Source organism: Tinamus guttatus, unplaced genomic scaffold, assembly GCF_059628265.1.
Source record: "Tinamus guttatus ecotype Peru unplaced genomic scaffold, ASM5962826v1 Tinamus_guttatus_pri_ptg000649l, whole genome shotgun sequence".
NCBI classification, from domain to species: Eukaryota; Metazoa; Chordata; class Aves; order Tinamiformes; family Tinamidae; genus Tinamus; species Tinamus guttatus.
The window spans coordinates 489,959-504,680 of record NW_028289183.1 but is presented as its reverse complement, the minus strand read 5'-3'; the positions used below and the strand labels follow the sequence as shown (position 1 = coordinate 504,680).

Sequence of the window (14,722 nt, the reverse complement as noted above, 5' to 3'; positions counted from 1 at the left end):
GTACAAGTTGAGAAGAAACTGCTCTGCGCTTAACTTGATTCTGTTCATCAGTGAGCCAATATGAGAGAAAAGGTAATAGCAGCAGAGTCGCTATAGAGGCACATTTGTTAACTCTAGTCCAAGGGGAAATCTTAGCAAAGGACACAGTCATTAGCCTCAGTGCAAATACTGCCTCTGGGTCATTGGGGGGTTAGTTAAAAGCGGGAAGGGGAGAAAATTATAACATTTAACAAATGTAGTGTCTTTGCCGAGTCCCTTGCTTTAGTGTTCCTTATAGCTGGTCATATTGGCTCTAAGGCTTGTCTTGTGCAGGTATTTAATAGGAATCTCTTGAGAAGGCAAAAGTATTGTTTAGTTTTAATGAGGTTTTCTGTCTTTTTTCAATTTCTTTTATAGCACATTATAATTTCCTCACCCTCAGTGTTCCCAGTGCTTCACTTCAAACTTTTTATTTCTGTTGGTACTTCTAAAAACAAGCTTTTTGTGTGCAGGGAAGTTTGTCCATTTTTCCTAAGACTTCATGTTAGACCACAATGGCACAATGAAGGCCACCACCACATGCAGTAGATGACTTGGATGTTCTTGTTAAAAGATTGAATTTACAGTTCTTAGACTTAGCTGTAACCCTGTAGCTGCTTTCTTCTGTAGGTCTTTCCCTATCCTTTCTTCCTTCCCTCATTCCTTCCTTCCATCCAAGGTGAAACTCAGTCTGCTTGTTATGTTTCAGTTATCCAAAGGGTTGGGACAGAGCTCATCTTGTGATTCTGCTCTGAGCATGGATATAGAAATGGTATCATCATGTTTCATGTCTGTTGGGTCATACAGGCTGCATCTAGTCTAGCAAATAAACAGGCCAGCACTTGTTTTCTGGGCCTGGAAGCAAGTGACTCTGCACAGTTTGACTCCATACAGCTAAACTCCTCTTGTCCCCTGACCAATGATTTCCTATATAGTACTGCGAGTGGTCCATGGACAGTGCTTACCCCTGATTGGTGTCCAGGCTTTGTGTGTGAGCATGCTGGTTGGCCAAGAGCAAGGGTGATCCAGGGACTGTGCTGGCAAACAGTGTGGATCACGGGGAGTCAGAGTCTAAAGCCACTTCCTGAACCTCCTCCGTAGGCACGGATTCGGATCATGTTATGAGGTAAGGCTGGGGAGGTTTTCCTCACTTTAGTCCTGAGTTAATCCAGTCTCTCCGTCAGAAGGGCTCATCAGCTAGGTTAACTCTTACCAGGCAAAACCAGCCCTTTTTTGATATTGCCGGAGGACCCCAGGCCATTTAGTCTGACTCAAGATTGCAGGAATGGATTTCCCTGTGCCCCGGTGATCTCCTGCTCAGTTCTCCCATGCTCTGTCTCTCTCTGGCCCATGCACGTTGGAGAACCACATCCACATTGCCCCTTGGTCCTCTGCCCGCTGCAGAGCCGCAGTTACCCCTTAGCTGTGTGTGCAGCTGCCGCCTTCCTTCTTTTCCACACCTCGGCACTGTGTTCCCATGAGCTTGATACACGCAAATCTCAATCTCCTTTGTGCAGATACACATTTCCCAAGTCTGATTTTTCTTTGTGATATTTTCCGCAGTGCCTCTTTATTGCTGAATGCAGATGTGTCCCGTAGGATAAGTGAAGCTAGTTAATATACAGCGAGAATACACCTGGCCAACTTGGATTACTCCTTCATCCCAATCATTTCCCTCATCTTTTTCTGAAGAGGAAGAATTTTCATTATGTAGATATGAAAACGCTACTGAAAGGGCATTGTTTAATAAATGTGAAGTTGAATAATGAGCTCTAAATACTGAATTCAGCTTTCAAGGAGGAGAACAGCAGTAGACAAAGTAGTATATTAACTCCATATTTATAATTTTGCAGAATGCAAATGATAAGATTGTGTGTGCGGCTTATGAGATAAAATACCAAATCATATATTTTACATTTAAGAAAACTGGATTTTTTTGACAAAGGAGTAGAAAACTCTCTTCCAACTTTCACTTTATATACTTTTCAGGCACCTTTTTTTTTTTTTTTTTTTTTTACATTTTTGCCGAAGATTAATTATGACACAATCTGCTGCATATATTGTGTTCTTTGCCCGTCAGCAAGGTCTTTTGATCAGGCTGGTCAGATATGAAAGGTTTGCAGCTCCCTGCTTTCTGTATACATTCAAAATTATTATTATGCCAGAACATCATAGACTTAATTAAATCTCTTCCATTAATTCCATTCTTTAGTTGTATAACCTTTTAGAGTATCTTTGATAGGAAACATTGATTATGACACTCTGAACTGCATTTATCTGTTCACATCTAGAAGATTCCTAAGGACACTCATCTGTTCTCACCATCACTCAAGTCTCAGAGTTTCTGATGTCTCACAGAAATGCTACTGAGAGCATTTGGGGTTTTTTAACCTTCTGGCTAGTGATCTGATATTTATCTGCATTCCTACAGCACATCAAGCATTTAAAGGTATATTTCGTTGTTCTGAGTTGGAAATTGATGTTTTGCAGATTGCTGTATGGTAGTATCAACCTCTGTCTTTTTCTTTTAATCTGCTCTGCTATGGCATGGGACTTGGAAAGGTTCTTTCTCATTTCACTGGGCATTTTCCAAGAAAGCATAGCCAAATCTGGCCCATCACTTCTCAGACCACTTCTGTGAGCCAGTTGTCCCTGTGTTTCTGATGCACTAGGTGCTTTAGGTAAGCAGAAAGATATTTATGTATGGTGTCATGTCATGACACTACATGCATTTTAATCCCAGTATACTTTAGTTACAGGGAAAGAGCAATGAATAAAGGCAGGGGCATATAGCACGGTGATCTTATCAGTCAAATTTTATAAAAGAAATGAGCATTAAAATAACATTTTTGGGGCTGAGAACTGACTGAAATTTGAAAAACCCATCATGTCTTTGTTTTACCTTCAGTAGAGATGTTCTCATGAGTTGAATAATTCAGAATAGCTAAATAGAAAATAACACCTTCAGAGAATGAATAATGCAACCTAAAACCTAGTCTGGGAAAGGTGGTAAATAATCCATCTTTTCTACACTAATCGTAATTAACAGTGTTATTCAAAAGGAGTAATTCTTCTACTCATACGTCTACTGTCTAAATGATCCAATCTATCAATTCCAGCTGGGTGCAGGTTCAACTTTACTGTTGATTCAAGAGCTGTGTTTCTCCAAGTGTCAGAATGCTACTTTTTCTAAGGGTGTGTGAACTACACAGAGAAATTAAGGAAATAATAATATTTCAGAAGCCCCTACAAGCAGAACTTAAGATATAGATGGACAATATAAAGTCTTTAGAAGGTTCTTGGTAAATGGCTGAGGTTCCTGTTGAAAGGAGTCAGATAAACCTGGACAGAGCCCAGATGTTTTGCTGTGAGTCTCCACTAACATTTAAAATCCCTTCCCCTTCATTAGCCTGATTTGGTTTGCTTAGGGCTTGTCTTTGCTGAAGTAAGTGTACATCCCTGTAAATGTTGTTAGCAGGATGTAGTTTTTTTTAGAAGTGGATGACTGCGAGCTCACTCAGACGTATTTGGAGCCCTGCCAAAATTATCTTCCTGGACCACACTCTAGTTTAAAAAAAAAACTCCACATGTATACATTATAATTAATAAAAACATGTCTTGTTACCTGTTACAAGTAAGATCTTGACTAACAGTTGGAATTTAATCATTTCACAGGTTATTCCAGCTGAGAATGTTTAATATCACTTCTTTTTTTTACAGTGTTGTCAAGATGCATTTTTGTTATAGAGAGCCATGTGATGTTCAGTGTGTCCTATATAGCCTTTAAATGTTAAGTATTTTTTTAAAAAACAATATCGATAAGGAGGTAGGACTGAAAGTATGAATCAAATATAATCTGAAGACTCAAAGTAACAAAAAACTTTTAGCATCAATCTCCTGGCTGCTCAGTCTGGCAGCACTGGTTTTACTTATACTGATTTACTTTCCACCTTATTTATGTAAAGGAAGAGCATGTTCATGAGGGTCTGTTTCAGCTTCTCTTGCCCCAGAGGAATTAAGTCTTGACAACTCTGGGACAGGATATTTTAAATTATGAAAATCATTTGAAATACAAAACAATTTGTTTTGATTTTGTTTTTGTTTAAGAATGGTTTCCTTCACAGCCAAAGAAAAGAGAACATGGAGGAAGTATCTTTTTGACTCTCTGAGTGCTCTGCATAATGGACACCATACAAGCACATCTGCAGTTGCCCAGTCATGTCAACTGAGCTTTTTTTTTCCCTCAATTTCTTTCTTTTTCTTGAAACTAGTGTCTGATACTCATTGTATTTCCTGTAGCTGTAGGGGGAAGAAGAGTGCTTTGCATTTGTGAACGTGATTGACTTAGATGAGGAAGTATCGGGAAAAATCAAAGTGATAAAGCAAATTGTCTGTGATTCAATGAATGAAAAATCATTCTTTCCGAGAAAGCAATGATCCATGCCTTGGCGTGGTATGAAGAGCCCTGCTTTCCTGCAGTAGCCTTATTTTGAGACATAAACTCAGGACCTTCCTTTTTCCAGTTATCAGAAATGACTGCAGTGTAGATTGCAGACATAGAAACTGGAGTCTTCCAATTCTTTTAGTCATATTTTGTTTTGCGAAACATTTTTGTCTTTCTCCATTTCCATGGCAACACTAAACAACCAAGTTATTCTCCATTATGTTGGCAAAAAATAGTCGCATGGCATAGGTTGGTGTGTAGTACCCATCTGCTGTCCTAATGTGCCACCCATGCATTCACTCCTGCTGCTTGGAAACAGTAATATATTGACCATTGGTCTGAGGTTTCTGGAAAATTTCACAGTTGTTGCATTGAAATGCAATTAATATTCACAGAAAGATTACTGATTGAGATCACTGCACCAGCTTTTAAATAGTAGCATTTCTTGTTAATACCATCAGTCCTAATATACACAATTAAAGGAGTAGAGTAATGAAAATTTTAGTATTAATTTATATAATACAGAGTTTATACTTGCAATTAGAGCTTTCTTGATTCTAAAAACGTGTTGTTCAGGGAGACTATCATCTCTGATTACACGTCTGTCATTTTGTGAGAAGCAAAAAAAAAAAAAAATTCAAAGTCTTCCTTGTTAACATCGTCAAGAGATTTCTCAGAGCTATAACAGCACAGGTTATAAAGTAGTATTTTAAATAGTTCAAAAGTTAACAGTGTTATAATGTTTTATATAAGCGCTGGCACTGATGAATCCATTGAGTTGAGCATTTACCTTTGTATTGTGTTCAGCTAGGAGAGGTGCATCAGAAATATTTATGGCTCCAAGGACAAGATACCAGATCAAAACATACAGTGTTGTTGTTCTTATACGTTCTTATATGTTGTTCTCCTCTTGTTCAGTTCCTTATAGTCTGTGTTCTTGTTTCTTCTTTTCCATAGAAAGTGGCATTGATTTTGGAGCAAGTGCTTCTATTGCTAGAATTTCTCCATGTGTCAGTGCTAAGCCACACATAAAAACAACATCTTTTATTGCATCTCTACTTTACTCGCACTCTTTTTCATGAAATTCTTGGGATTTTGACATGGGAATGGTCGGCCTCAAATCAAGTCAATTCACGTCATAGCTAGCAAGTAGTACTACAATGCTCTGATCTTATGTATGCCTTTTGTGGAGATATTGATGAAATTGTGTCTTTATGCAAGGTTTCATTTGTTACAATTGCATACATAAGCATATAATAATAGCATATGTCTGTAAGTATGTGTGTGTCAATAGCTTTAATTACGATCCTAGAGCGCATGACCTGTGAGGAAAGGAGGAGGCATTTGTCTTGTTGGTGAATAGAAGGTTATGCAGTAGTCGAATAGCAGCCTACATCTTATTTGAAGGACAACCACAAGAAAACAGAACTAAACTCTAAAGGGTAAAAGTAAGGGTAAACAGTCACAAATTGCAGGTTGAAAGGTTCAGTTGAACCTAATGAAAGAAGAAGAAATCTTATTTCATACGAATATAGTGCAGCAACAGGTCACTGGAGGGTTGAGGGAGCTCCATTCTTGGAGATCAGCATTTTGCTAGACAAAGTCACAGCTAACCTGGTCCGGTATTATCTTTAATCCTGCTCTGAGTGCAGATTTGGACTAAGGATTTCCAGAGGTTTTTTCCAGCCTTTTCTTCTTTGATTCTGTGAATGTGTTCAACAGATGCACTGTATTGATGGCTCACACTGGGAGTAGCAATGAGACTTCTTTCCTTCTTTCTGTCATCTGCTGGCATTTTCACTTCTAACTCATTTGTCATAAGGAGCCTCTTTTTCTGACTGATTTTCTTCCCTGATTCATTTTTGAAGTTCCTGCTCTTTGAAGAAATTCTGTCTATTAGAAAGGCTGAAGTTATAAACTGCTCTCATCTTGTTATTGGGAAGTCTTTGCAGGGGAAGAGCATGGCTCCCCCATTGTTTTTAGAAAAAAATGGCCCTCAACATCATCTGCCTCTTTTGCCAGAGTACCATATTCATGAGAATATCTCAGGAGTTCTCTCAGGGCATTTGCATGACTTTAAAAGACTTTTGGCAAGAACGTATTTTTTCAGTTGATCCGAACAAGGAGTGACACCAATGCTTTCCGAAGAGCTTTCCCAGTTGCTTTTGATAGCAGTGCTGTATGAAATGTAAACTGGAGAATGGTGTGGAACACCTCTATATGCCAGGAAACTTCTGCTGTGCTATGAGTGTGTCCTTCTGCTTCTATAGAAGAGAGCTTATTCACTCTTTTATGCTTTGCTTATCTTTTCGAATTCAAGTTCAACTGCTTAGAGCTTCAGATTATGCAAAGTACTCCATGCATGTTTGTTTTGGCAAGAATTTTTCTTGGAACACACAAGAACTCTGCAAGCTGTGCAGTATGTTTTGCTACTACTTGTTTGAAAGATAATTTGGATTCTTTACTTTTCTGTATATTGTTTATAGTTGCCACTTTCCTTATAGTTGCAGGCGGCTTTTTTTCTAGTTGTGTTTTCATTGTAATTATCATATATTCACTTTGCTCATCTGTACATCACTTCGGGGCATGTTTCTGCTACTTGTTTCTGTTACAGACTTGTAGCATGGAAAAAAAATAATCTTAGTGTGCATTAGGCAAGTATAAGACTTGATTTTAGGTGGCACAATGTGATGTGCATGTTTATACAAAGGAAGCACCGACCCATTTACAGCTTGTACTTGTTGAGATCTGTGGCTCTATTGTCCCCACGAGCATATAGTGTCATGCTTTCATAGGCTGTGTGGCCAGGCTAGGGAGATAGAGAGGTGTATGCACAAGAGAACAAGAGGTGTATGCATAAGAGAACAGGAAAAGAAAACTATTCGCATGTGTGTAAAGTAAACTTGAGTATTTCAACTGTCAAAAAATATTTGGAAACCAGTTTCGGACAGAATGGAATATCTCTGTTTAGTTTTGAATGCTAAGAACCACAGCTCCAAAACAAACAAAAAAACCCCACAATAACAAAATAAAAACAACAGTTTTTACCTTTCAGTGTTATGATTTTTGCAGCACAGTTTGCTTTGCATCTGTTGAAGCAGCAAGGAGGTTGCAGACTTGCAGCAACAGCTAGAAGAGGTCCAGAAATTCCAAGTGTCATCCAAGTTTTACATTGATGAGATGGCTAACACGAGCAAGAGCCTATGACCTGAGATTCTGGAGTCTATCTTTTAAACTGGAAAGCAGATTTCCTTTTGCTTTAGATTATGGAGACCTGCACTGTAGATGATGCCAAACCTTTTCTTCTATTATGCCTTCAAATCTGTCATGTCATAGTGACTATGCTGCAGTTGAAAAGGAAATCTGCTGAATTTTTCCAGGCCCTCTCATCCATGGAGGAATTCAGGAACCTGGATCGGGACATTGAGGGCTCTGCGAAACGATGGAAGAAATTTGTTGAATCTGAGAGTCCAGAAAAGGAGAAATTCCCTCAGGAATGGAAGAACAAGTCATCTCTGCAGCGACTGTGCATCATGAGAGCTCTCCGACCTGATCGTATGACCTATGCTGTCAGGTGAGAGCACTTCTTTGCTGTCTCTATTATAGTGCTTCTTATCAAGAAACTTTGGATCTGTGTTTTCTAAAAAGCAGGAGGAATTCTGAAATACGTTTCATCATGTTCATTGTAGAATGAACTCTACAATATGACTTGATATATAATATAAAGAAAAACTTCGCCAAATAAGTTATTTCTTGACTCTCAACTCTCCAGTGCAGCAAACATATACAAACATTTAATTAGAACTTCCTGTTTAGGGAGCCGTGTTCATCAGGTTTTCTCTCCTGGAACTAATTTAACTCAAATATTGGCAATGATGATGAAAGTAATGAGAGCGGAGTGAGGAATAGTCATGCCTGGTCAGAAATGGCCATCATCTTGCAGGGAGTATATGTCTGCTGGAGTCTTCTTATACACTGCAACTTCTAAAATTCATTAAGGTCAATATTAGTTGCTAAATTGTTTATAACTTTTGTTCCAGGAATAAAGGGCAGGAGTAAAGGAAAGTCCTGTGGAGGGGTGTTGTGTTTTTTTCCTCTTTTCTGAAATACAAAATTTATGTGATACTTGTTCTGAAAGCCGTAGTTATAAATTATGTAGTGAAGGTAACTAGGCGAATCTAAACTTGCAGATATACAAAAGCATATGCTCGTTGCTAGAGAAACTAAAGGTCTTTTGCTCTACTAAGACTTGGATTTTTTTCCTTTCTGTCCCAGTATTTTGTGACCTGACATTTCTGCTATGCCTCTTACGCCACTGCATTTCAGATAGTGGAGCAATATAAACTATCTGGTGTGTATGCATATATATCCGTGTACGGCAGAATGTGCTACTCGGTCTATGAACTGCCTTTCTGCTTATCTTTAAAAATGCACAAAAATGCAGATAATATTTTGAATGAAGTCTTGTTATAGTCATTTTATTTATATTTTATCAAGTTAAATGCAATAATTTATCATAATAATATAATTCTAAACCATCTACTTCTTCATTAGTTACTCTTTTGGGATGCAATTCTGCATATGTTCTATCAGCTGAAAAGATTTTTCCTGTTAATTTTTCTCAACCTAAATAACATCTCATGTGTTTCTGCAAGTGCATCTTTCGTTTAAACAAGTTTAATCAATTCCTTTCAATCAAAGTATTCATATAGCTCAAAAATGACTAGTGTATAAAGTTTCAATTCTCTTTTATAAAAAGGTAAGAAAATCCAAATTTAAAGATTATTTAAGTATTTTTAGGGTCTGGGAATGTTAAGCTTTTTTGTTAGCACAAAAACATTTAAATACCGGGTATTTTGTTTCTTCTCTAGAAATAGGTTACAACATCAATGTATGCAAACAATAACAGTTCACAGGCCCTTCCCCAAGTCTTTGTAAATGTTTGTGACTAAAATTCTTCTTGAAGTTCAACATAGCTAGAAATGAGGCTTAAAAATTCAAAAGAGCTTTTGTGTAGGGAAATACCACTTTCCAAAAGCAAGCTTGAAATTATTAGTGGTAACAATGACAGTAAAAATGCCTTTAACTTCCTGGTTTCTCCTTGAAAGCATCTTTGACGAACATTTTTTTCAGTCTGGCTGTAACACATATTGTTCCATTAGTCAAGAAATTTACTGTTTCTAAGAAGTACCTCTGTGAAAAAATAAAAAATCCCTTTAATCTGTCCTTTTCATGTCAGTCATTAAATCTAGTAGTACTAATACTAGTGTGACAGGAAAGAGGTCATGGATGGAGACTAATACTGATAGCCACCAAGGGCAAGTCTAATAGTCATCTGGCACAAGTTTTCCAAAGCAAAGTCAAAATTGTTTTCTCTGACTATAGGAAGAGTGGAATATCCTGTAGAGGACTGTGGAACTGTAATCTCCTATTGACTTCAGCTTCAGCATCATTCATTTAGGTAGTAGTGTTTCATGATCAAGTGTGCCTTTTAATAAATTCATCAAGTTTTGGATAGTTTCTACTATAGGGTCCTTGAAACCCTCAAGTTCTCAAATCAAAGATCTCTTCCTTTTGTGTATCAATTGTATCTGGTTCCATCAAATTCCTTACTGATGATTGATCGACTTCACTAGAAGTATGTACCCAGTCTTCCTGCCTCTCCAAGCATTTGAGTGCATTTAAGGAGTAAAGGAATGACATAGCAGACTAAACACAAGGGCTTCGGGACATTTTTAAATTTTCTTTAGCTCATCTCCAGCTGTCTTGCTGTACGAGACTCCTGTGTGTCCTGTGTCATACGTGCAAGTTCCCTGCAGATGCTTTAGGATGCTTTTTGGTATCTAAATGGCATAGACACCATCTTCCCTCCTCCCTGAGCAGATTTTTTATGTTTCCCCATCTTGGAAGTTAGGTTTGTATGCAAATCCCCAGATTTGTAAGCAACACAAGCTCTTTTATTCCTTAGACCTAAGGAGACATCAGGAAAAAATACATTCTGACTCACTCCTTAGAGTTTATTTAAGGACAGTGCTCTGCTATCCATCAGCAAGCAGCAAGAAGGATTTTCCATTGTAAATGTCTATTTTGCAGTTCAGCCTTATCAAAGAATATCAACAAGGGACTTCCTGCAACACTTTGTACTTCCCTGTTTCCATATGCATGATGATGTAAGCTCAGTCCATCAGCTAGCAGAGTATAATGTGGCCTTGGTGATTTTCTTCCAAACTCATTAGTATTTCTGTCCTGAGGGACAGTCCTTTGACAGAATGCTGAAGGACTGAGGGCTCTGATAGCTGACACCTCCAGCCATGGTTATGACATTTATATGGCCTCTTGAGATGATGGATCTCAGGCAGTCTTAGCTGTATAAAAACCTGGACCTGTAACAGAATTATTTGTCTCACAGGACATTTTGCCTTTTATTTTGACACCTTAAATCCTTCTATGTGTACTATGGACAAGCCTTTTGAGTACTTCATTTGAAAGATACAGATAAAGCACTTTTCCACACTTTCATGCATTCACGGCCCAATTCCAAGTTCCCAAGTCACGTTACTTCTGTTTTTGAATCTACTCAACATCATTTCGCAGAGCCAAGACTTGCTGCAGAACAAGAATGCTGTGACATCGTATCTGGAGTACTTCCATACATTATGTGACTTCCATATATTGTGCTGCTCTTTAGAAAACCTTGACCAAAACAGAAAAATGCATATGTGAAAGAAGTACCAAGCAAAGGAACATTTTCTGCTTCAGTCCCTTGGGCATTTCTATTCCAGCTGTCTTTCTACTGAAGTCTCCTTGAAACAGACTCTCAGCTTTTCTTAAAAGGAATTTAACTGTGGTGTTCCAGTATCGTCCATCAGTTAAAAACTGGTTAATTTTTTTCTTCCCCCAGTCCTGAGTTTTTCAAAAGACCTGAATGACGCATTTTTGCTAGAAGACGTCTCGTTCCTGGGATTTGAATATAATGTTGCTACCTCTGAATCAATGTTCAGTGCATTCTTTTTTTTTTCTAAATCAGTGATTTTGGTAAGCTCACCCCAGGGAAATTCAGCCTGCAAGCTTTCCATACACTGTGTTCTGTTCAGACAGCTACAGTAGAGCTTAAATTTTTGCTGTTCACTCTCTTGTGTTTTTCCTTGTGGCTCTCATGCAGAGGCTAAGCCGAACGCATCAGATATTCTTAGAACTCTTCCCTTTTATCTTTCCAGAACAAAGTCATTTTGTAAATCATCCAGACTTTTGTGGCTTTTGGCGATAAATTTAAAGGAAGACAGTTTCCTCTCAAAGGCTGTATGGATTACAAAGTGCAATGAAGTTTTCTATACATTAAATTAACTATTTCTCCTCTCGTTATTACGTTTGTCAGAAATAAGATAACGTTTATACTGAATCTCTGATCACAGTATAGCGCTGTTAGGTATCATTCTTTTCATTTTCTGTTATTTATTGGGTATTACTATGCTACATGTCCTTTTACACCCATAGGAAGTGCCAACCACTGCCACTCAATGATAGTTCCTGAAATCCAGCCTGCAGATCATCAATTTTTCATCAAGTTTCTCATTTGTTTGAATCAGCAAAATCCAAACTACTTAATTGCTTGTCTGTGGGGGAATTTGTCTTTTCTGAGCAGTAATAGGCTGGCAAAATTATTATTATTTCTCACAGAGATTTTGTGGAAGAAAAGCTTGGCAGTAAATATGTAATAGGGAGATCCCTGGATTTTGCAACATCCTTTGAGGAATCGGGACCTGCAACCCCAATGTTTTTTATCCTGTCCCCAGGAGTTGACCCACTGAAGGATGTGGAGAAGCAAGGTAAATAAATCGTGTCTCTAGGCATATCACGGTATAGCTTTTTATCTTCTGTATAATTATCTTGGCATGACGTTCCTGCCTTTTTTCTTCTTCTTCTAATCTCTCGGTAGATAATGGAGTAATCTGGTAAAAAGAGATAATTGTGGGAAGATATGATTGTTTCATACTGCTTATTTTTCTTTTCCAGTTTCCTTTGAGGGTTTTGGTTTTTCATCTAAAGTTTAACTCAGACTTCACTCTTTTCTGCATTCCCCCAAGTCCCAAGGTGGTTCACAGTGCTGTGGTTTCTGAGTTCTCTTGTGCATAACCTGTAATTCACATCAGAAGTATCTAATAGGCTCCCAGATAAAAGTAAACATCTTTCTGTAACACTCTGCGGGGTAGATGAAGAGTTTCCACTTTTTAATGCCATCCTTCCCTGTTGTTGATAGTGTGGACAACCAGATGTAGTGCAATCAGCTGGCTTCCAAGCCCCAGGGACTTCACAAGGGTCGTGTTATTTAAGAAGAGTTTTCCAGGGTGCACCAGTTCCCCTCATCAGTACCTGGTCTCTAAAGCTAACAAGATGCAACATTTTGCTCTGATTCTTGGCTCCACTGTGGAAGAATCACTTTGTTCAGCCTGAACAACCTGTGAGAAACCTGGAGGTCTAATTGATCTAGATAAAAGAAACCTGGAGCTTCTTGGTCTAGGCCACTAAAAGCTCAAACAGATTTCATGTCAGCTGCCTTTTCAAAACCAAATGGACTCTTAACCTCACTGCTAGTGCTAGTATATACTGGCAGGATGCATTTCCCCACAGAATAATGTCTTCTTCAAAGCCTGTTTAATCAGCAGGGTGTTCTTTTAATTTCCTGTAATTTCAAAATATATTCTTATACAAGGTTGCAGGGGAATAATGCTCTTTAAACAAGAAGCACTTTGTAATAATGTACCTTTTTGTTGATACCACTCTGCAATTAAAAGAAGTTTGGAAGAAGCCACTGCTGTTTTCAATGCTTTGGCAAGGAGTGTGTGGGAAACAAGATAACTATTATAAGAAGTGTGATAACTCTTCTGTGAGGATTTTCGATAAGGCTGAACTCTGCCTTGCTGCTGCTGCTGCGTGAGCTTAGCTATGCTGCATGCAAATCCTGGTTAAAAAATGCTGAATGTTTTTCTCCTCTTTTAGGCAAGAAACTTGGTTATACGTTTAACAACAGGAATTTCCACAATGTTTCCCTTGGACAAGGTCAAGAGGTAGTTGCAGAGCAAGCTCTAGATCTGGCTGCAAAGGAGGGTCACTGGGTTATCCTTCAGGTAAGGTGTCATTGGAAATAGTGGTATGATCTCCCAGGTTACTTGATACTGATCAAATTGGTGTGAGAAGAATATCATTCATTTCTTATGGGAGATGGGACAATGTATTTTCTGCATATTAGAACATCAACACTTTCTGTCTCATGACACCACCTACCTCTTTTACAGGGCTCAGTCTTCTTGGTTTTCTTGCTCTTAGAGTTCTCCGTGTGTGTTGTGTGTGTGTGTGTGTGTGTGTGTATACATATATAGTCATATGGAAAGTTGTTCAATACCTGCCTGTGCTTTTATGTGCTCTTTCTACCACTGGAAATTTGTTACATATATAAATAAGTGACTGAGAATGAACATGATGATAGGGAATTCATGCATCTATCTGATTTTCTTATGGTGGTTCTATATGGTCCTGAAATATAAATGTACGATGCCCTCATAACTTGGCAGAGTGTTTCCAAGTATGAGGGGACTCTTTCTTGTCAAGTACTCTCTGGAGTCGCTCCTTCTGCGAATGCCTTAGTTTACTTATATGCAGTCACTAACGACAACTCTAATTACAGGTCTCTGAGAATCCCACCCTTAATATGGGTTTTATAGGCATTTACTATCACTGAGTTTTTTGGATAAGGACTTGGATTAAGATAGTGCTGGCATTTGCCTTTGAGATGGTGGAGAAGAAAATACAGAGCCTCTATCTTCTCTATTCAGTAATGCAAAGTAAAGGTGTTTTCCCTAAACGGGTGTTAGTACCTGTAAAAGATCTGTTACTAACAGCAGCTTCTATATCTATTGCTTCAGTACAAATGAGTAATGTGAAATGAGAATACTTTTATGTCACCCATTAACATCTTCAGTAGTCAAAGCAATTAGTTAGATATCTCAATAGACACTGAAGGTTTAATCAGAGGGGCTGCAGAAATTAGATTTATATGAAAGAATGATTTTGATGGTTGAAGTTGCTGCTTTTCTGGCAGCGCCTGCCAAGTGTGGCTATCTCCACTGGAACAGAACAGGCAGGTTTCCCGGTGAGCTTGGTGCGGGGTTTAATTCAGCTGGCCGCTGACAGTGCTTGGTGCAGATGGCACGGGGTAAACGCTGTGGTCACAGCAGCGGCTGCCAGATGCTACTGTTGGGACTC

At 38.5% G+C, this 14,722-nt stretch overlaps 1 protein-coding gene across 1 annotated transcript in view; it reads left to right on the top strand.

Annotated features, from left to right (window-relative positions):
- The window catches only part of DNAH9 (dynein axonemal heavy chain 9), a 165,968-nt gene that overhangs the window by 123,299 nt on the left and 27,947 nt on the right, over window positions 1-14,722 (top strand). Inside the window, exons 60-62 of the mRNA XM_088535859.1 lie at window positions 7,843-8,036; window positions 12,140-12,288; window positions 13,460-13,587. Coding sequence (XP_088391985.1) covers window positions 7,843-8,036; window positions 12,140-12,288; window positions 13,460-13,587 — 471 coding nt within the window. The remainder of the gene's footprint in view (window positions 1-7,842; window positions 8,037-12,139; window positions 12,289-13,459; window positions 13,588-14,722) is intronic.